At 38.9% G+C, this 23,693-nt stretch overlaps 2 protein-coding genes across 10 annotated transcripts in view; both read right to left on the bottom strand.

Annotated features, from left to right (window-relative positions):
* SNCA (synuclein alpha) overlaps positions 1–23,693 on the bottom strand; it is a 126,425-nt gene that overhangs the window by 54,680 nt on the left and 48,052 nt on the right. The gene's annotated exons all lie outside the window — the stretch shown is intronic.
* On the bottom strand, positions 14,118–15,376 carry LOC100358185 (L-lactate dehydrogenase B chain-like). Its single transcript, XM_089302629.1, is given in 2 exon segments — positions 14,118–14,879; positions 14,882–15,376. Coding segments are annotated over 2 exon segments (1,002 nt in total). The 5' UTR covers positions 15,330–15,376; the 3' UTR covers positions 14,118–14,325.

Raw genomic sequence — 23,693 nt, 5'->3', positions numbered from 1 at the left:
AACTATTTTAGGAAATATTTAACCAGTTAATTCCAAAAATATTTACAGTAACATTTCTATTTTGGGGAGGAAAATATTTTTACCCAATTGTAAATGTTTCAGTTTAGGAAAACAATTTCTTTACTCAAAATATTTATAAAGATAAGCAGTTTTATTAAAATTTATTAAAATATAAACACCATTCTAGTAATACATAAACACATTATCAGAAACAAGGCAATGAGCTTTTCATACAGGATTCCTAAAATGGGTAGAATTCACTTGTTTTGCTTGTCTAGAATTACAATGGAATTTGGAGGTAATGGGGCTGGACTTCTCTGTCAGATCAGACACAGAGAAAAGTTGTGAAGTAAGGATTTCTACTTGTTCAGTTTTCCATCCACCGCTGAAATGATAAATTTCAAGAGTTTTGCTTTGTTCAAAAGTATAATGTCTGATTAGTTTAAATACTCAAACTGGGGCCAGCATTGTGGTGCAGTGGGTTAAAACCCTGGCCTGAAGTGCTGGCATCCCTTATGGGCACCAGTTGGAGTACTGGCTGCTACGCTTCCTATCCAGCTCCTCTGCTGTGGCCTGGGGAAGCAGTAGAAGATGGCCCAAGTCCTTGGGCCCCTAATCCATGTTGGAGACCTGGAAGAAGCTCCTGGCTCCTGGCTTCAGATTGGCACAGCTCTGGCCATTGCGGCCATCTGGGGAGTGAACCAGCAGATGGAAGACCTCTCTGTCTCTACCTCCCTCTGTAACTCTTTCAAATAAATAGAATAAATCTTAAAAAAAAAAAAATACTCAAACTTTCATTTACTTCTTAAAAACAGGTCCACACTTAGTCATTCTTCCACACCTCCCTCCCGCACCCTCCTCACACCCAAATTGTTACCTATTTTCCTCCCTTTAATTCTCACATTTACAATCTGGGTCAGACCTTCAGTGATCTCTCACTTACGCGTGTGCTTAAATTTCTTAATTGGGATTCCTATCTCTGATCTCTTGATTCTGTATATGTCAGAGTTTTCTTTCTAAACCCACATATGGTTTCTCTACTCCCTTGAAAACTCCTCACCATGTCCACATTGTCCACTGGCCATAGGGTTCAAAGTAGGATACACAAAAGGTCACTCATGACATGGCATAACCAGCTTCCTACTTCACCTCTGGGTATTCTTTGCTTTGTTCTCAGCACAGTGAAAGGCTATATAAGTACATGAAACAGCGATTGCTCAGGCAAGCAAACTATTATAACAATTTGGGTAGTGTAATGACAGAACTGTGCTCAAGTGCCATGGAGCAAAAAGGAAAGATAGATCCAGACTGGAAGGAAGACTTTCTGCAGGAAGATTTTTCACAATGCCAGCACAAGTCTTCCAATGGAGGGAAGAGCTGCCCAAGAGAAGGGGAAAGAAGGCGGCAGAAAGACACCAGATAATAAAAGCCCAGAAAGAAGTAGTTCTGTGTCGCTGTTTTTCTCACAACACTTCTGTGAAGTTTTCTACAATCTTCTCCTTTAGAGTTCAATTCTTAACTTTCCAAGTTCTATCACTTTAGAGTTACTTCCATTACTGTATCTATCACGCCCATGGCCTCCATTCTTCCTTGTACCTCCAGTTCCTGCAGTAAGTCCATTGTGCGTGACTCACATCAATGTTCTATGAATGTGTGGGTTGCATAAGATTCAGTGGTGGTTCCGTGGGTATGGACATTTTATGACTTTCTATCATGTAATCACAGAGAAACTGGGTGACCAAAATATGTCAAGTTGTTAAGAAGTCCAAGTTCATTAACTCTCCTTGTAAACTATGTTGAATCCTCTAAATTATGCATATTTTTAAAACAGAGACAAAAAGACTAAAAGAAAAACACACTCAATAATTTAATAGTTTAGGTCCCAAATTACTGTGAAATTAGTCATAAGAAAAAGCAACAACCTCTCCTACAGCATTTCTTTGAAACTGTTGTAACTGCTGGACCGACTGATTGTCCATGAGTTCTGCTCCCTCTTATATTCCAGAATCAGCCTAACTTGAGGCTGTCAGTGCTTAAGCAACTTGCAATGCCTAAGATAGTACTGTAATGGCAGTCCTACCTCTACTTCCCTATCGATAATAAGTCCTAATTCACGTCTCTTTGGTAGTCAGACCTGGGACATAACAGACACCAAATTATCTTTCTGTAAGGTTCATCACAGCAGTGCTTGAGAACTGACCATGGACACTTTTACCTCTACACTTATGTCACCCTTGGTGTTGATCTGTTTACAGACTAGCAGTAGCAACCTGGTTCACAGAATTGTCTCTTTATCAGTGGTGTTCCTCAACACACTTATAACCCCCTTCGTGGCATGTAAGGCCCTGTCCTGAGATGAGTATTTTCAAGCCTAAATTTCAGAGACCTGCTTCCTCTACCCCAGGTGTCTCAATTTGTCACCTGGGCTCCTACTTTGAATCCTTCTCTGAAATGTCAAAATACTGCACTTGTTTAGGCTGGGTTTATGCCATGTACCTAAGGAAACTGAAACCCACTCCCTGATGGCCATCAAAGAAGCCTGGTTTTCTGCACTACCAGGAACCTCCACAGATGCCTATTGGTTTGTGTGTGTGTGTGTGTGTGTGTGTTGTTTTACTGGACCCCTGAGGAAGATAGAACTCCATTGATGCTCTTCGCAATCTGTTGGCAAAATCTCAATGTAAACCTCTGATATTATCAGGGTTTCAGACCTAAGCCATACAGCTTGGACACTGGTTCCTTTTGCTGCCCTGTTTTGAGATGTGTATCCCTAGACCAAACCCACACATCAAAATAACAAAAGGCAAAGGTGTCCAATATTCTAAAGAGTTTTCAGGTAGCATTTCAACATCATATAATTGTTGGTCAATATCTCAGAACCAATAACAAGTGTTTCACATATTATTTATAATAGGGGCTTTAAGAAAATTACCTAAGCGTATAGAAGCCCATTGATTAGTAATATGCAAATTATTCTTCAAATGCCTTTCTAAATCCATTTCATAAATTGAGGAAAGTATTTTTATTTCTTTTGCCAGGCAGAGTTAGACAGTGAGAGAGAGACAGAGACAGAGTTACAGACAGTGAGAGAGAGACAGAAAGGTCTTCCTTCCGTTGGTTCACTCCCCCAATGGCCACCACGGCCGGTGCTACACCGATCCAAAACCAGGAGCCAGGTACTTCCTCCAGGTCCCCCATGCGGGCACAGGGACCCAAGCGCTTGGGCCATCCTCCACTGCCCTCCAGGGCCACAGCAGAGAGCTGGACTGGAAGAGGAGCAACCAGGACTAGTACCCGGCACCCCAACCAGGACCAGAACCCAGGGTGCCGGTGCCGCAGGCAGAGGATCAGCCAAGTGAGCCACGGTGCCGGCCAGAAAGTATTATTTTCAAAAAATTATTACACATGGACTATTGCTGGAAGAGTGTATTAACTTACAAAAACCAACCTTTAAATATTTGACTGCCAGTTAGAGTATCTTAAAAAAATTCACTCAAAACTCTTGTGAGTTTAAGATCAATCTATTATGGACTTCGAAGTGTCATTCTTACACCTAACCTCTTTTCTCTTAAAAGTATTCTGCACATTACCATCACACTAATTATTTGAAAGATTCAATTTCATCATGTCAGTTCTCTCATTCAAGATTTTCAAGGACCTCACTAAACTACATCAATATGGTATGGTTTATTCCCAATCATCCCTTTACTAAAATTATGTGTTCTTTTCTAAAATTATTGTCTTTAACACTTCTATAGTATATATTTTATTTCTTAATGTATTACTTTTAATGAATTATTTTACATTATTAAATTATTAACTGTATTATTACGGCTTCACATTGTAATTCATTAATAAATTAACCCCCCTTTATCAATTAGATTATGAAGCCTTGAGGGCCATTGACTAGAAGTACAATAAGTGATTAATGGATGTAATTATACCTCTTTATATAGAGATCCTCTATACTGGCCTCATATATGCTTTTTTTTTTTTTTTTTTTGACAGGCAGAGTGGACAATGAGAGAGAGAGAGAGAGAGAGAGAAAGGTCTTCCTTTTGCCGTTGGTTCACCCTCCAATGGACGCTGCGGCCAGCACACCACGCTGATCTGATGGCAGGAGCCAGGTGCTTTTCCTGGTCTCCCATGGGGTGCAGGGCCCAAGCACTTGGGCCATCCTCCACTGCACTCCCGGACCATAGCAGAGAGCTGGCCTGGAAGAGGGGCAACCGGGATAGAATCCGGTGCCCTGACCGGGACTAGAACCCGGTGTGCTGGCGCCGCAAGGCGGAGGATTAGCCTATTGAGCCGTGGCGCCGGCCTCATATATGCTCTTGCATAAAATACAATTACCTACACATCAGTTGACTGATTAATAAACTGGTTTTACTTTTTAAAAAGTTTTGTATAAACAATTTGTTGTTGGAAAAAATTAAAATTTAGTTCAAATATACGATGTAAAAGATACAACTGAAGTGGCTTCCTAATTTTTCCATTTTTTTAAATTTATTTATATTCATTTTACTTGAAAGTCAGAAATAGGACATATAATCAGACACACAGATATCTTCCATCCACCGATTGATTTCTCAAATGTCTCTAACAATCAGCTTGGTAGGAGCCAAGAACACAATCCAGGTGTCCTATGTGGGTGGCAGAGATCCAAGTACTTAAGCTGTCGCTTCTAAGGGTACACATCAGCAGGAAACTAGAATCAGAAACTGAGCCCAGACTCTAATCCAGGCATTTGGATATGAGATGCAAGTGTCCCAAGCAGTGTCTTAACTGTTGCGCCCAATAGCCACCCCAGCTTCCTACTTTGAACGCTACTCTCAAAGTCAAACCCTTTCTGGACCCATCAACTTCACATGGGATATAACTCTTTCACACATGGGGAGAATAATCCTGTACCTGACTTGTGCATTGCAACACAAATTATGCCCCTAGAGAGGGAACTGTCTCAGTGCCACCCAACAACAGTCATAGGAAAAAGAAAATTATTGTCCAAGGTTGGGCAGAATCCTTACTGTAGCTCACACTTAATCTTCAGTAAGAGGTCTTTTTATACACTCACTTAAGTGGCTCTATAAGACAATAGTGCAGAATTTTACCTAATAGTATCAACTTACTTTTTCTTTAGACTGTAGGTTGACCTTAGGTTTTTTTGTTTTGTTTTTTTTTTTTTTTTTTTTTTTTTTTTTTTTTTTTGACAGGCAGAGTGGACAGTGAGAGAGAGAGAGACAGAGAGAAAGGTCTTCCTTTTCCATTGGTTCACCCTCCAATGGCCGCTGCGGCCAGCGTGCTGCGGCCGGTGCACGGCACTGATCCGAAGGCAGGAGCCAGGTGCTTCTCCTGGTCTCCCATGGGGTGCAGGGCCCAAGCACTTGGGCCATCCTCTACTGCCTTCCCGGGCCACAGCAGAGAGCTGGACTGGAAGAGGGGCAACTGGGACAGAATCCAGCGCCCTAACCAGGACTAGAACCTGCTGTGCAGGCGCCTCAAGGCAGAGGATTAGCCTATTGAGCCGCGGCGCCGGCCAACCTTAGATATTTTTAAAATCCTTTATACTTTATTTCTGAACAAAGACATAAAAGGAAAACATGTTCTAACACTTATCTCAGAAACATAGTTCTCAAAGTAGATATATCCAAATACTGAGTTCTGCTCTTTTGCTTTTAACTATGTATTTCATATACATAGCCAGAAATCACTTAGAACTGCATAAAAACAAGTGGAATAAATGTTATCTGGTTCTCTTGTCTATTCCTGAGGCCAGGATTTCATTAAGGATTCTTCATTAACAACCATGAGGAAGGTGTTACTTTTACAGTTTTGTTGTCTTTAAAAATGGTGAAATCAGCTCAGTAATGTGATAATGAGTATGATCTAAAAAACAATAAAAAAAACTTTATATTTGAGAACAGATGGTTAATAACTAACACAGAGAACACATCCAAGGTTAATGACCTACATGCTGAAATTGTTTTAATTTTTAAAATCTATTACCAATTGAAAAGCAGCCTTGCTTTATCTGAATCAACACAGGAATATTTTTTTAAATCTCTTTATATCACTGGAAAAGTTCTCCAGCTGTTGGTTCTCTCTAGAGCAATAGAGGGCTCTGCGTGGGGGGTTTTCCTTTGTGAATACAAGCCTCTTTACAGAATACCTTGTTTCTGCACTCGTACACAAATATATTTTATTATACCAGTGCCTTAAATGCAAATTTTTTTCTAGAATTACTTTGAAATTCTTTAAAATTACAAGCAATTCCACCAGCAATTGCAATGGACTTCTTCCATTAAATTATTATTTATCTTCTAACCAAAGGGTATTTGCAGGTCCTATCACTTCGATGTTTGAAGAGTCAGGTGAAACAAAAAAGTATACTAATTACAGTTATCCAAAGAATATTTAGATTTTTAATATGAATGGCAGTTCTATGTTCTGGTTATTTGATGCATTCTAACAGTGGTCAGGAAACAAAAAGAGATTGGATCTGCATTGTGTTTTCAAATTGTACGTTCTTTTTTTTTTTTAACAGATGTTACTTGAAAAAACACACATTTCTTTTTTATTTTTTTTTTAATTTTTTTTTTGGACAGGCAGAGTGAACAGTGAGAGAGAGAGACAGAGAGAAAGGTCTTCCTTTTGCCATTGGTTCACCTTCCAATGGCCGCCACGGCCGGCGCACCACACTGATCTGAAGCCAGGAGCCAGGTGCTTCTCCTGGTCTCCCATGTGGGTGCAGGGCCCAAGCACTTGGGCCATCCTCCACTGCACTCCCTGGCCACAGAGGAGAGCTGGCCTGGAAGAGGAGCAACTGGGACAGAATCCGGTGCCCCGACTGGGACTAGAACCTGGTGTGCTGGCGCCACAAGGTGGAGGATTAGCCTATTGAGCCACGGCGCCGGCCACATTTTTTCTTAATCATTACAAATATAGTTGGATGGATCACACGCACTCCTACCTGAAGTAGGTAATCTTATATCATCACCTATTATTGTTCCTCCAGTAAATCAAGACAAACAAATTGTGCTTCCATACTCAAGTTTAGCATTAATATAGACATATCTTTTGAATGATAAAAAAAGATATATTTTTCTCAAGTCTAAACTTAAGTCTTGTTAAGTCTATACTATTGGAAAAAATGTCTCATCATTTTTGATTCACATGATGATAACAAATAGAATTTAATCAGTTAATTATCTGAATAATGAATAACTGCCCCTACTAAAATTTTTAAATATTTCCACTGAGGAAACAAAATACAATATTTGCTATTAAATCTTAAAGGCCCAAAAGTTAGCTGGAGACTAAGACAACAATATTATTAAATGTGGTTCTGTAAAGAAACCCATTTATAGGAATGCCATCCAAGGATAGGCATTTCAATCACATTTGCTTCTTAAAAATACTGGCCTGGCCTTTAGGCAGGGAAGAAACAATATAAGTTGTTTATAGTATTGATATGAAACCTACTTGGGTACTTCAAAAAGCTCATGGAAAATGCATATTGCCTTTTAATTTTACTTTTCCATTAACTTTTTATTAAGTCATCTCCTATATCCTTTCCCAATATCTATATCTGAGATCATTTAAACTATCAATAAATAACACTATACAATATTTTAATAGAACATATAATTTAGAGTTTATCATCAGTCATTTTTTAGTCAATTTTAAGTAAAGAAATAAAGTGACTAAGAGAATATTTATGCTACAGTAATAACATTAAACAATCAGAAACCCAAAGTACAACAATGAGGTCAAGGTCAAGGCTCGAAAGATAGAAGCAAATATATTAAGAAAGAAAAGATATCATCCAATGGCAGATTGTCAGAAACTCAATTTGAGACCAAATCAATAGTAGTTAATTATCAGCTAAAGCACTAGATGAGGAAGAAGATGGATGATGGGCAGATGGATGGATGCGTGCACATGGGGACCCTTCTGTCACTGTGCATAGGCTGATTATGTTTTTAGAAAATGCCTTGAAAAATGCTTCCTTCTCCTGTGAGTAAAAGGAATCAAATATGGGCACTAGGAGAACAAGGAGTCACAAAGCTCAGACTGTTATAATAAGGGAGGCAAAGAAAGTTTGAAATTTCTCTATTGAAGAAAATTTTGCATTCGATAGTATATAATATCTCCATTAGTGAACAGAAAAACCGTGCCTTGCAGTGGAAGAAAACATTTATTTTGGAAGCCATTACAATCAAATGTCTTGTAAACAAAGCAGAGAGAGTGACCATGTTTTAAGAGAGGGAGGAGATGTACAGTTTGGCACATGTTCCCTCAGACTTAGCCCTAAGGTTAAAACTGAAAATTTGCCATGGGACTCCGAATCGTTTTAAGTTGGCAGGTACCAATGCCACCTTACTAGTTAAAGTGATCAGTGTAAGTTCATAACAAATCATAAAGATAGGATTAAGTGTCAAAGGGATCACATAAATAAGACCAGTGTCTGCTAATAATAATTGATAGAATTAAAAAGGAGAGAACGATCCAACATGGGAAGCAGGATACACAGCAGACTCACAGAATGGCACATGTCCTAAACAGCACTCTGGCCTCAGAATCAGCCCTTAAGGCATTCAGATCTGGCTAAAAAGCCCATGAGAGTTTCTCAGGCATGGAAAGCCAAGACACTGTGGCAAAAATGACCCAACTGAAAGATCTCTGTGAATGAGATCTCGGTGAAAAGAAGGGGCCATCAAAGGAGGAGGTACCTTTCTCTAAAGGGAGGAGAGAACTTCCACTTTGACTATGGCCTGGTCTGAATAAGGTCGGAGTCTGAGATCTCAAGAGGCTTCCATGGACTTGGCAGCTCATGACAAGAGCCTCGGGTGATTACTGAGGTCATAAATAAGAGTGTCAATTGTCAAATCAATAACAGGAGTCACCGTGCACTTGCTCCCCATGTAGGACCTCTGTCCTTAATGTGTTGTACTATGAGAATTAATGGTAAAAATAGTCTTCAAACAGTACTTTATGCTTTGTGTGTGTAGGTGCAAAGTGTTGAAACCTTTACTCAATATAGAGTTGATCTTCTGTATATAAAGATAATTAAAAATGAATCTTAATTAAGAATAGAATGGAAGGGGGAGTAGGAGATGGGATGGTTTATGGGTGGGAGGGTGGTTATGGGGAGAATAAGAGCTATAATCCAAAAGTTGTACTTTTGAAATTTATATTTATTAAATAAAAGCTTTCCATTAAAAAAAGAAAAAGCTAACAAATAAAATCAAATCCACTCCTTTTGCTAAAAAAAAGAAACCAATCAATCATCTTCTTCTTTTCTTTTACTTGTATATTTTATTTGAAATATCTGAGAGGAGAGTTGGCCATTTTAATCTACCTGCATAAATTCAATATTAAAGTAACAATTTTAGGAATGTGGGGTGGGTCCATCAACCATTATTTATTATAGCAATGTATATCCTTCTAAAATATTGTGTGAATAGAATGTAAAATTCCAACAACAAAAAAGGGACTGATTCCACAAATCATACAATACAGGTTTGGGAAATTAGGTACTGAAATGATTGTTTTTAAAGGAACAAGCTATTCTTCAAGATCAAAACACTGAATTCTCTGGTTTTGTTCTTCTAATCCCACCATGCACCTGGCATACAATCACTGCTGTCAATAAACTGCATCCAGAAGGTGGGATAAAATGCCAAGTTGTACTTTTGGCAGAATTTCAGAGATTTTTAGATTTTTTCCTCTCTCTTCTTTAAAACTGTATCATAGGAACTAAATTTATTTTGAAATGTCTATGAACAATAAGCTAGATCTTTCTTGAAATTGGCCTCTCTTGCTAAAGAATTGCTTTTGGAAATACTTCATTTAAATCTTTGTCAATTTTCTTCCTTTATTCCACTCATAAGTCAGTCCTCTATAAAGAGCTTCAATATTTCACCATGGGGGCTGGTGCTGTGGCATAGGAGGTTAAGCCGCCACCTGCAGTGCCAGCATCCCATATGGAAGCCAGTTCGAGTCCCAGTTGCTCCACTTCCAATCCAGCTCTCTGTTATGGCCTGGGAAAGCAACAGAAAATGGCCCAAGTCCTTGGGCTTCTGCACCCACATGGGAGACCTGGAAGAAGCTCCTGGCTCCTGGCTTCAGATCAGCTCCAGCCATTGTGGTCCATTGGGTAGTAATCCAGATGATGGAACACTCTCTCTCTCTCTTTCTCTCTCTCTCTTTCTGCCTCTCCTTCTCTCTCTGTGTAACTCTGACTTCAAATAAATAAATAAATATTTTTAAAAAAATTTCATCATGTCAAATATTATTGTAAAAACATATATTATATGTGTAATTGAAAGACATTAGGTCAATTTATTAGGAGAACTTTACTTTCTGATCTTAAGAAATAGTCGAAGAAAATAAATATAACCTGAAACTGAAGATCATTAAATGAGTTGATCACTTTATGTATCAAAACTTAATAGTAATAAAACATAGTGTTTACCGCTTATAAAGTAATATTTCACATTTCCATTTACTCTCATAACAACACTGCTATAACATATAAGCATGTACACTCATTATATACAATAACCCTTTATTATACATAAGATTAATGGAGTAAGTGAAATGAAAAGGTCATAGAGCCCTTAAATTATGTGCTATTTATTACGTTTCTTAAATTATTTCTATAGGATTAATTGGCTCCAGTGCCATTGAAAATTGTATACAGTTATTTGATTTTATCAAATTCTACCAACTGCTTAGTGAATGCATATGCATTTGTCAGGAAACTACTGTAAGAATAAGAAGATAAATTCATTAAAGTAATAAACATTTACTAAATATAATGCATTTATTGTATGTCAGGAATTAACAGCAGATATGCTTCTCTAATAGTTATTTCTCTGATCTTTTCTAAGGAAGTTCATCAAAAAGTTATTATGATTTATACTAGATACCTTTATTTTTCTGTGAATATTTTTAATATCTGTTATGTTCATCTACTTGAAAGACAGAGAAACAGACACAGAAAGAGACATATTCCATCCTCTGGTTCACTCCCCAAAAGTCCCAAACAGTCAGCGCTTTGTGAGGCTAAAGCCTGGCCCACATATTAGTTATTATCTGCTGTTTCCCAGAATGCATTAGCAGGATCCTAGATTGAAAGTGGAGTAGCTGAGAATAGAACCTGCACTTCAATATGGAATACAGGCATCCCAAGCAGTGATCTAACCTGTTGTACCACAGGGCTCATCCACTCCGAAAATATTTCACATCGTTCACAAATAAACTGTAACCAGAAAGGTCACATGATTTTATCATAAGCACTGTGGTAGCTAGGACTCAACTCCATGCTAGCTCTCCCAAGACATAAAACTCTATCAGGACACTTTTTAAACAATACTTTCACTGTAGGACTCATGGTTTGCCCTGTGGTTTTTTGCATACGGGAATGGGTGTGTGTTTAATTGTGATTAAAATCATTATTCACTTAAATAAAAAGGGAGAATGGGTAGGTAAATAGATTACGCTTTGGCCAAACAGCAGGTTGTTACACAGCCACATGTACCACCTCTTAGATAATATACTTCAGGTTAAGTATATTTTCAAGGCTTTTATCTTCCTCAGAAGTTAGCTCTCCATCAGAAGTCACAAAGTTGTGTGATGCTCTGGTAGAAACTAGAAACCACGAATGCAGAGCATCTCTATCAGATGACCACTAAATGAGTGAGTTAACTGGAACTTAAAATAAAATTTATTAATTTTAGAGAAAAGCCAAAGCCAATACTTCAACTAATTTTCTCCATAAAAAATTTTATTTACTAAGATAATACTTCTAGTTTCTTCGAAGAAACCAAAGAGGAATGGCAGAGAAAAGTGAACGCAGAGATATTAAATGAAAACTGCAGGCGAATATTCAGAGCAGTTTCAAATGCTCTTCTGGCGTTCGATGCTACTAAGAGTGAATTATTTCCAAGAAGCCAAGGTCAAGCTGGTCCACAAGCTGCACATTAATTACTTGAAAAACTTCCCAGTAGGGCAAGGTCTAAATATATTTCAGTGAGAATAGCATATAGATTTGTTACAATGGTGATGAGCTAGCCAAAAGAATGTCAACTTCCTAAATACAACCACTAATAAAAATGTAATGAGCATTTGCAAAACAGTGGCTAAGGAAGTCTGCAGCACAGATGGGCTTCTCCACATTTTGGCCATGACTGCACATTTGGCCAGATCAATCTTCACGATCAATTCCATGTAAAGCCAACAACATGGTTAGTTGGTTGTGGAAAATGTAGCATTTGCATTGCTAACATGCTCCTTTCTTATGGTTTTAAAATTACAGTCCTTAGCCGGCGCCGTGGCTCAATAGGCTAATCCTCCGCCTTGCGGCGCCGGCACACCGGGTTCTAGTCCCAGTTGGGGCGCCGGATTCTGTCCCGGTTGCCCCTCTTCCAGGCCAGCTCTCTGCTATGGCCAGGGAGTGCAGTGGAGGATGGCCCAGGTGCTTGGGCCCTGCACCCCATGGGAGACCAGGAAAAGCACCTGGATCCTGGCTCCTGCCATCGGATCAGCGCGGTGCGCCGGCTGCAGCGGCGGCCATTGGAGGGTGAACCAACGGCAAAAGGAAGACCTTTCTCTCTCTGTCTCTCTCTCACTGTCCACTCTGCCTGTCAAAAAAATTAAAAAAAAAATTACAGTCCTTACACCTGAATGTTAGAAAGTATAAACATGTTTAAATATAGAAAAAACTAAAAAATTGACAACTCTAACTGCAAAGATAAATTCCTCAATCCAAACACCTTCTTTATCTCCTTGACATAGTAACATCCAAATATAATGTACAGCCATCCCACAGAAATGTATTGATAAATCACACTCAGTCTACAACTTTACCTCAGTGGCACCTGCTCTTCGTTGGCATGATTCTACCACATCCTTTGTGAGCAGACAGACAAGAGTAAAACTATGTCTTTATAAGCTTTCTAAATATCCCCATCACCTAGTTTGGTTCTGATCAAAGAAAATACATTAAGGACATGTTGACTGAAGGGAAGAGACTCTCCTTCTGTTTGGCATCCACACAAAAGGCTTAATCACAACTGAAGCAAAGTTTGTTCCAATCCATAGAAACTGTTCTGCCTTTTTTATCATGGAATATGGCTATGTTCTACATTTTCCAGTTGCTCTTGAATTGATCTTGACCAGTATACAATGGAGAAAGAAAGAAAATACCATACACTACTTCAAGCTAGGGATGGGTGGGCCCCTCCTAGCATTTGTTGTGTCTATGTGATGGAAGGACATCAGGTCCCTCAATCACTCCATGGAAGAAATTCACCCTTCTGCCCAAAACACCTACCATGGACTTAAGAGAAAGAGAAATATACTTATGTTTGAGCATTTATAAAGAACTTTATCCTATGGCACTGAATGTACTGATATTCAATATTCACTGAACTAATTCCTTTTTAGCTTTTATTTTTAAAAAATAACTGAAATACATTAAAATTGACACAAAAATGATGATAACAGTAAGGCAGGTCTCCAAATCCTCTTCAACTAAAATATATAATTATTAGCATTGGATTTCACGTGTCTCCCTGTCCACCATATGTATGCACACATTGTCTGCATGTATATAAATGCACACATAATCATGCATGTGTGTGTTTGTGAGTGTGTATATTTCTGCTATGATAGTACATGAACCTTAAATTCTCCAGCATGTATATTCCCCAAACAAGGACGCATCTACACTAATTCTAAAAAACTCCCACAACCAACAACACAACACTGATGCAATACTACCATCTAAGTGGACTATGCTGAAATTACTGTATGCTCAATTATTTGCTCAGTGTGGCAAATCTCTTATCCACACTGGCTTCCTCATTCACTGACCATCCGCACATCCCACTTTCCCTCCTGCTTCATTGGCTGCCAGGCACCTTGCTCTTGACCTCTGCTTGGCCCCCCATCCCTCAGCACCAAGCTTGTTCAGATACCAGGCTCCTTATTCTTTACCAAGAAGGGAAGAAAATGGGGTATGGAAGGGAATGTGAGAGAGGTGAAGGGAGATGCATGAAGAAATCCATTTTTAATTTACTGCTATATCAAAGGAAATGCCTATAAGTAACTTTTTTTTTTCGCACTACAATAGCTAATTTTATTTGTTCAAGAGCTCATTTTTGCAAGCCTAAGCCAGGCTGCGCTTGGAGTCTGAGTCCGAAATTCACCTAGTAAGGAGGAGGAAAAGCAAACAGTGCCCTACACCAGGGCATGAGCACTGTGGGCTCAGGACTAATCACATTAGAGCTTTGGTTTCTACAGCCTAGCACTCTCGAGTCACAGGTCTTTGAGGTCTTTCTGGATGTCCCACAAGGTGTCTGCACTTTTCTTGAGCTGGGCAACCTCATCGTCCTTGAGCTTCTGGTTGATGACGCTGGTTAATCCCCGGGCATTGAGGATGCACGGAAGGCTCAGGAAGACTTCGTTCTCAATGCCATACATGCCCTTCACCATTGTGGACACTGGGTGAATCCTGGAGAGATTTTTCAGCATGGATTCAATGAGATCAGCCACACTTAATCCAATGGCCCAGTTAGTGTACCCTTTTAGCTTGATGACTTCATAGGCACTGTCCACCACCATCTTGTGCACCTCCTTCCAGTTTTCACTATCGCTGTCTGTTCCCATCTCTGGATTCAGTTCCTGGAGAGAAACACCTGCCACATTCACTCCACTCCAGACAGCCGCACTTGAGTCTCCATGTTCTCCCAAAATCCATCCATGGCAGCTGCTGGGATGAATGCCAAGCTTTTCAGCCATGAGATAGTGAAATCTAGCAGAATCCAGATTGCACCCACTTCCAATCACACAGTGCTTGGGCAGTCCACTAGTTTCCAGGTCACGTATATAAGAATGTCCACTGGGTTGGAAACCACGATGATGATGCAGTTGGGACTGTACTTGACAATCTGGGGAATAATGAACTTGAAGACATTCACATTTCTCTGCACCAGGTTGAGACGGCTCTCCCCCTCCTGCTGTCGGACTCCCACGGTCACCACCACGATCTTAGAATTGGCCGTCACGGAGTAGTCTTTATCCGCCACAATTTTGGGTGTCTGGAGAAACAAGCTTCCGTGCTGCAGATCCATCATCTCTCCTTTGAGCTTATCTTCCAGGACATCCACAAGAGCAAGCTCATCAGCCAGAGACTTTCCCAGAACGCTAATAGCGCAGGCCATCACGACTTGTCCAACACCCACTACAGTGATCTTATTGTTGGGGACTGCTGCCTCATTGTCTGTGACTGGCGCAATGAGTTTCTCCTTAAGGGTTGCCATTGTGCACGGGCGGGGGGGCGCAGGAGCTGCGAGGCGCTACAAGTAACTTTTTAAAAGTCAGTTGTGAAACCATACCCAGAGGCTACCCCATGTGACATTTCACTAAAATTCTGAGTTTAGGAAAGTAGTTGAAAGGGTTGAAAATTACAGTTTGCTGCCTAAACTTATAATTCTCTTTGCTCAACAGTATCTTCTTACTACTTCCCTAAATAGCAGGGTCAGGCACCCAAAGCGGAATTCTTTATCCAGAATGAAATCTAAATCTCTTGTTCCCTTGGTTGTTAAGTATCTTCTCAGGCTAATGACAGTTTAATAGCCACATTCAATTGTCCAAGTAGCATAATACAGATTGTCCACAAGGCCTTATTTATGTATGCTTATCATGTATCTTCTTACATCTCACAAACCAAATGCTGCTTTTTTACAAAATGTACATGTAAGTCAGTGTGAGCTTTTTTTGTCAAAACAAAGATTTTCTCTGAAATACAACTGCAGGAGAACAGAGGTTCCTAAGAAGTTTATAGTACACATCCAGAAACATTTTGTCTCAAAGACATTTCTATGTGGGAGTTAAAATATTTCTGCTAAAAATACATTCCCTTCCTTGAAAAGTCATAATTGCTTGCCAACAATTCTCAAAAAAGAATAGACAGGGCTGATTGGCATTTATGTTATTTAATTTTATAACAATTTAGATTTTAAATAATTTCTAATCTATTCATTATGTTTTATAATACTATAAAAAGCTCTTGATTTAGTATTATATACAAAGTTTTATCAAGTTCGCTGGTTAATTAACAGAATAATAAAGACTTTTTAAAATATCCACACTATTACTACCTAAATGAGCTAAAAAGAATAAATATAAGTGAGAATCTACAAGAAAACAAGTCATGATTTAACAATATAATGGGTCAGAACTTCTGGTGCAGTGAGGTAAGCTACCACTTCAAATGTCTGCATCCCATAATGGTGTGCCTGTTTACAGAGGCCCAGTTACTCCATTCTTCCAATCCCATTTCCTGCTAATGCACTTGGGATACAGCAAATGATGGCCCAAGTATTTAGGTTCTTATCACCTACACAGAAGACCCAGATGGAGCTCCTGGCTCTTGGCTTCATCATGGACCAATCCAGGCTATCGCAGGCATCCATAGCCTTGGCAACTCATAACAAGAGCCTAGGGTGATTACTGGTGCCATAAACAAGAATGTCAATTTGTCAAGTCAACAACAGGAGTCACTGTGCACTTACTCCTCATGTAGGATCTTTGTCCTAAGTGTGCTGTACATTGTGATTTAATGCTATAACGAGTACTCAAACAGTATTTTTCACTTTGTGTTTCTATGTGGGTGCAAACTGTTGAAATCTTTACTTAATATATGCTAAACTGATCTTCTGTATATAAAGAGAATGAATCTTGATGTGAATGGAAGGGGGGAGGGAGAGGGAAAGGGGAGGGTTGCGGGTGGGAGGGAAGTTATGGGGGGGAAAAGCCATTGTAATCCATAAGCTGTACTTTGGAAATTTATATTCATGAAATAAAAGTTAAAAAAAAGAAAAGCAGATGGAAGATCTCTGTCTCTCTCTCTTTCTGACTTTCTCACTCTCTCCCTCTCTTTCTCATTCTGCCTTTCAAAACAAGCAAATAAACCTTTTGACAAATAAAATAAAAGCACAACAGGAGGAGAACATCACTACTCAGACACTGCCTCTTCAGTTGTCAATGAGTTTCCTCCCCACCTGTGTCTGCCTTTTGCTTGAACAAAGAACTTATTTCCACCACAGAAATTACAATAAGGATATTTTTTTAGTTCCCAAGACAAAATCCAAACCAATCATTTTTATTCATTATATCATGAAGCTACAACACTGCATTATTTTTGTGTCTCTTACCAAAAATACCTGATGTCCATCCTCAAGACCTGGGTTTCTCTGCTAGTTTTAGCAGCATTAGTTATATCGGTTCTCAGCAGTAAGTTTTCTTAGCTCCTTTAAACAATTATTTATTTTCACTTTATTTGAAAGGCAGAATGATAGAGCCAGACAGAGATCTCTCATTCACTGTCCACTCCCCAAATTCCTGCAGAATCTGGAGCTGGGCCAGGCCGAAGCCAGGAACCAGGAACTCAATTTCGATCTCCTATGTAGCTGGCAGGGATCCAAGTACTTGGTTCTCACCTGCTGCCTCCCAGGGTCCACATGAAGAGAGAGCTGGAATCAAATGTAGGGCTGGGACTCAAACGCAGGTCAACAGATACAGGATGCAGATGTTCTAAGCAGTGTGTTAACCTCAGCACCAAATACTCATATCCTCCTGAGTTCTTAACAGTAAGATATAAAAATCCCAAGGCTCCTGGTGTAAGAGAGGGGTTCCCAGGTCAAAGCAGAGAAGCTATAGAAAAAGACTGAGTCTTCATGTACAATGTTTGGTAGTAGCTGTGTCCAGTTCTTATCAGGTATCCCGAGCTTGCAGCAGAAACTGCTTGGGAAAATAACTATGATTTTGGTGACAAAAATATTGGTGGAAGGAGAATGGAAAGAGATACACGACACAACTAAGGATGATGGAACAATGGTGGAAGGACAGTTCCAATAGCCCATTTGAGTGACAGAATCTTAAGCTTGGGAAAATATCTCTTCTGAGTATATATGCATACACACACATGTGTACACACACATACACAGGCTTAGTATACCAACTGGAACACTGCAAGCTAGTTCAAAATAATTATTACTATTTAATAATTTCAACTATTTAGATTCAGTGTTTTATAGCATTGCTCTGATATTAATGAGAACAAATTGTACATGAGTGGTTCTTCAAACAGTTCATTGAATAATGTAATATGAAACAGTTCATGGAAAATGTATAATATGAAAAATCCATGGATAGATTTTAAAAAAGGTTTGCACCTACATCAACACTTTTAATTCCATTTTTGTGCACACTGTTTGAGCCTTGCATTTATGAAATGCTTGAGTATATAGCTGCTATAAAAGATTGATGTGCTAGGTAATATTTGTGTTTTCTCTCTCCTATCTCAGGAGGCATAACTGACATCATTGAGACAGCTCAGCATGTCATATGGAAAAATCTCTTATAAAGTAAAGGTCAGAGATTAAGTAGGATAGTCATTGAATTAATTTTGGTTTTTCTTAAGAGGCATTTTCCTCAGGTCAAAACTAAAGTCACTGACATACTGCTCTCAAATATTGTTCACCAAGTATAAAGACAGCAACTTGTGGGTTTCCTTTGGTGGCTTTTTTCTTGTCTCAAAAGAATAAATTAATAAATTCTGCTCTGCTGTGATTTACTATATGACAGAAATGAAGAATGTGCTTCTCTGTCCACAGAGCAAACCCAATATGGACCCCCTGCCTTGCCTTCCTCCCCAGTCATCAGCACACAGCCTGGTGAGGCGTTCTAATCCAACCGCTTTAAAAGGTTTTGATATAATGTTGCCTCAAAATCTTACTAATCACAATGTTCCATCCTTTTGTAAATACATATACACTGAATTTCTTGTTTATATTTTATATAGAATTGATTCCTACAGGTAAAAAATGTCCTCCCATTAGTCATTTTGATTCAGCTACCTTTACACCTGAACATTGACCCCTGCAAACTGCTTTCACTGGAAACAATGCAATGAGCTTTCCAACTTCCAAAAGAGCAAGTCTTTCCAACTTGTACCCAGAGGGCCTTAACAATTTCTCACCTCTGAATGGCTTGCACTGAGGACGCTTAATCTATATTTATTTCTAGAATGCCTGTTTTTTACATCTGGTTTTTAAAATGAGAAATTTGAAGATCACACATATTTAGCATATTCATGACAGAACAGCAAATCACTGTGGAGGCCATGGAGAACTATATTTTTACAGTTGCAAAGAAACTTAGAGACCCTGTATCACATGTCCTCACATTTACAAAGAGGGAAACAGGGTATACAAGGCTAGGCGACTTGCTTAAGCCACAAGTAGTGGGAGAACTGTTATTAGGTCATCCATTCCATTTTCTCCCTGATATAAACCAAGTGATGCAGCAACTGCTAATTCTTTCACAGTAAGCTGGCATCTTGTCTGAGAATCATACAGTGGACAGTCTTCCTAAGTAACACAAGTTCTTAGAATGTTTCTAATTTCATTCTTTTATTCTTTTTGAATAAAAATGATTTACTTATTTTACAACCTTCCTCAGTATTTAAATTCCTAATGTTCTGACTTTTAGATTTTGAAAGGTATTATTCTATATCTGTAATTAACTGGTTTGAATAATAATATAAGCAAGAGGTTAATAATAGTGAACCAGAGTATTAATGACTAATAAAATTAATAATAGAAAGAATCTGACAGGATCCCTGGAGAAACTGATATATTTAAGGTAATATAAAAACTATTCAGTATAATTTTACATCATGTAATTTCACATGTAGTCTCCTATAAATAATCGGATAGTTCCTAAATAGGAGATGAAAGGTCAAATTCTATTTTCCTATTACATTATAACACAGCATTTGGAAAAAGAATGCACACAGTGTTCTTAGTATCCTTCTACTGTGTTTCTGTAAGCTTTGTCTGAAATATTAACTTCAGCTTTATTCGAAGAGAATAAAATAAGATTTTTAAAGGATTGGGATATGAATGGTGATTTTTTGATAGAAAATTATGTTATTTACATTCTAAGTGCTTTATTCCATTTAATCCTCATTAGCACAGTATGTAAGTAACTTTGCACAGACAGGTAGTGTAGGTTTTCTGATTGTAGGTCGTATCTTCTTAATCCTTACACTGTATTGTTCCTCATGAGAAGCAGAGTCATTTGTGTTGCACCATGATTCCACAGTGTCTGTATTCAACATGTAGGTAAAATCAACAAAAGCTTGGCCACAAGGTGTACCAAATGTAAACAACCATGCTAGGGGTTTGCAATATTAAAGTTAAATTAGTCCTTAATGCAATCAAATTGTGCACTTGGTACCTGTAGTACACAACCCAAAATGCTCCTGCAACCCACACTGCTATGAAGAGATAATCACAGAGAACAAGGTAAAGTGTAAATAGTACATACTCATGTCAAGGAGAATTTTCACCAGGAAAGAAAATTAAGAACAATATGAAGGCAGATAACCATCCTCAGATTTCTGCAAGTGAATATAAATTGCCTGAGTTAAGAATTTAAATAACAAGTTCTCCAGTCTAGCCCAACAAGTTAGCCAAAAGATAGACACCTGTTACAAGCTTACTCACTCCCATAACCATTGCAAAACTGTATACATAGACATAAGAATAATGTACTATTAGGGAGTGGGCCCACATTGGTGTGCCTAGGTTCAGAACTCTGCTTTGGGTTCTGATTCTAGCTTCCTGATAATTCTGACCCTGGGAGATGGTTGTAATAATTCAAGTAACTGAGTCCCTGACACCCATGTGGGAGACCTTGGACTGTGTTCTTGGCTCCTGGCTTCAGCCCTGGCCTAACCCGGCCATTACAGGCATTTGGGGAGCGAACCAGTGAATGCACTCTGTGTGTGTGTGTGTCTGTGTGTGTATGTGTTTCTCTTTATCTCTCTGCCTCTCATAAATAATAAAAAGTATCATAAAACAATATTAAATATGTATCTCAATTACATTGCTTGTACACATTAAACACTCATGTGCACTATTTCTATTTAAAAAGCAACATCCTATGTAATTATTAAGTCACATATATAATTTTTAATTTTCTAGTTGCCATATTTTAAAAATAAAAAGAAACAGATGGACTATATATTATTCTTAATGCAATATATGGAAAATGTTATAGTTTCCACATACAAGCCACACATATAACACTATTAAAAAATTTATTCTGTTTTTCATAGCAATTCTTTAAAATCTAATGTTCTACCTATATCTAAAATCTAATTTTCTACCTATATCTCAATTCAAGCTAGCTACATTTTAAGTGTGTAATATTAACACGTCTAGTGGCTACCATCCTAGACAGTGTGAGCTGGAGATGAATAAGAAACTTACATTAAGAATCTATCAACAGTATAAGAAATTATACTAAGTCCTAGGGAAACTAAGAGGGAAAAATGTCACCTTTGAGAAATCCAGAAAGAGCAATATGGACAATAGTTTTCACAAGAATTTATAGCAGATTATGGTAATACTGTGCAAAAAGATGTGATATTTGAATGGCTGGTGTTGTGATGCAGTGCCAGCATCACATAGAAGTGCTGGTTTGAGTTTAAGCTGATCCACTTCCAATCCAGCTACAAGATAATGACCATTGGAAAGCAATGGAAGTTGGTTCAAGTTCTTGGAACTCTGCTACCCACATAGGAGACCTGGATGGGGGTTCCTGACTCCCAGTTTCAGCCTAGCCTAGCCCTGACCATCACAACCAATTTGAGAGTGAACCAACAGATGTAAGATCTCTTTCACTTCGTCTCTCCCTCTCTCTCTCTTACTCTGCCTTCAAATAAATAAAACAAACCTTTTTTGAGATCCCAATGGAAAGAAGTGGCCATCAAAGAAGGATGTACTGGGGCTGGTGCCGTGGTGCAGTAGGTTAATCCTCCGTCTGTGGAGACAGCATCCCATGTGGGTGCCGGTTCTAGTCCTGGCTGCTCCTCTTCCAATCCAGCTCTCTGCTGTGGCATGGGAAAGCAGTGGAAGATGGCCCAAGTGCTTGGGCCCCTGCACCCACGTGGGAGACTGGGAGGAAGCTCCTGTCTCTTCTTCTGTCTGTAACTCTACCTCTCAAATAAATAAAATCTTTAAAAAAAAAAAAAAAAGAAGGATGTACTTTTCTCTAAAGGGAGGAGAGAACTTCCACTTTGCTCTGGCCTTTTCTAAATACTGAGTTTGTGGATTCAAAAGCTCCCATACCCTAGGCAGCTCAAGTCAAGAACCTCAGGTGGTCACTGACATCATACATAAGAGCGCTACTTATTAAATTAACAACAGGAGTCACTGTGCACTAACTCCCCATGCAGGACCTCTGTACTCAATGAGTTGTATTATGAGAGTTAATTTTGATACTTGTTCTCAAATAGTTTTTGTGTGTGTGTATGTGTGTGTGCAAATTGTTGAAATCTTTACTTAGTATAGAGTTGGTCTTCCATGTACAAAGTTAATTGAAAATGAATCTTAATAGAGAATGGGACTGGGAAGGGGAGAGGGAGGAGGAGAAGGAGTGGGAGTGTGGGTGAGAGGGTGGGTATAGTAGGAAGAATCACTATATTCCTAAAGTTGTACATAAGAAATTTGCATAATAAATTAGCTAATTAATTTTAAAAAAGGATATGATATTTGAGATTTAAGAACTTTAGTTGTAAAATATGACAAACATATTTACAAAGGTAGTAAAAGCCTAATATATTATGGTGACAATGGATGAACCATCATTAAATAGTTCATATGACAGACAGTGAATTTTCTAGATGTGTAATGATTAGCTAAACTCTTAAATGTGTGAATGAAAAAATGACAAAAGATATAACATTAGAATAACAACAAAGAAAAGGTTTAAACTTTAAAATATCAGTCTAATAACAAACTCTTACTTCTATATAATTAAGAGTTTGTTTGACGGCCGGCGCCGTGGCTCAATAGGCTAATCCTCCACCTTGCGGCGCCGGCACACCGGGTTCTAGTCCCGGTCGGGGCGCCGGATTCTGTCCCAGTTGCCCCTCTTCCAGGCCAGCTCTCTGCTATGGCCAGGGAGTGCAGTGGAGGATGGCCCAGGTGCTTGGGCCCTGCACCCCACGGGAGACCAGGAGAAGCACCTGGCTCCTGCCATCGGATCAGCGCGGTGCGCCGGCTGCAGCGGCGGCCATTGGAGGGTGAACCAACGGCAAAGGAAGACCTTTCTCTCTCTGTCTCTCTCTCTCACTGTCCACTCTGCCTGTCAAAAATAAAAAAATAAAAATAAAAAAAAAATATATATATATAAGAGTTTGTTTGAATGGGAAATGAAATGCGATATGATAAATATGGAAATTAACTGTTAATTGGAACAGCCAAGCCACAGCTAGACCAGCTCAATACAGCGCAACCTAAATAAAGAAGAGACAGAAGAAAGAATGAAGGGAGATGGGAAAAGATAAAGATTTTAGAATCATCTTGTGACTGAATGTGAAAGAGGAGATTACAAATGCACTAGTGGTGTATATTATGGATGAGAGAAAATACTGACAACTGACGCAGAGGGACACTTTAGGGGAAAGAGAAGTTCAACGCTGAGGTTTTTTTTTTTTTTTTTTTTGATCTGTTGGAATCAAAGTGGTGGTATGATATCAAAGAAAAATGTTCAGTGGATAAGGAGAAATATGAGAGTGTGTATTAGACAAGAGATTTGCCTAGAAATGT

Source organism: Oryctolagus cuniculus, chromosome 8 (assembly GCF_051225735.1).
Source record: "Oryctolagus cuniculus isolate XC-2025 breed Fujian yellow rabbit chromosome 8, ASM5122573v1, whole genome shotgun sequence".
Taxonomy (NCBI): domain Eukaryota; kingdom Metazoa; phylum Chordata; class Mammalia; order Lagomorpha; family Leporidae; genus Oryctolagus; species Oryctolagus cuniculus.
The sequence above is the reverse complement of the archived record's forward strand: the minus strand, read 5'-3'. Positions and strand labels throughout refer to the sequence as shown.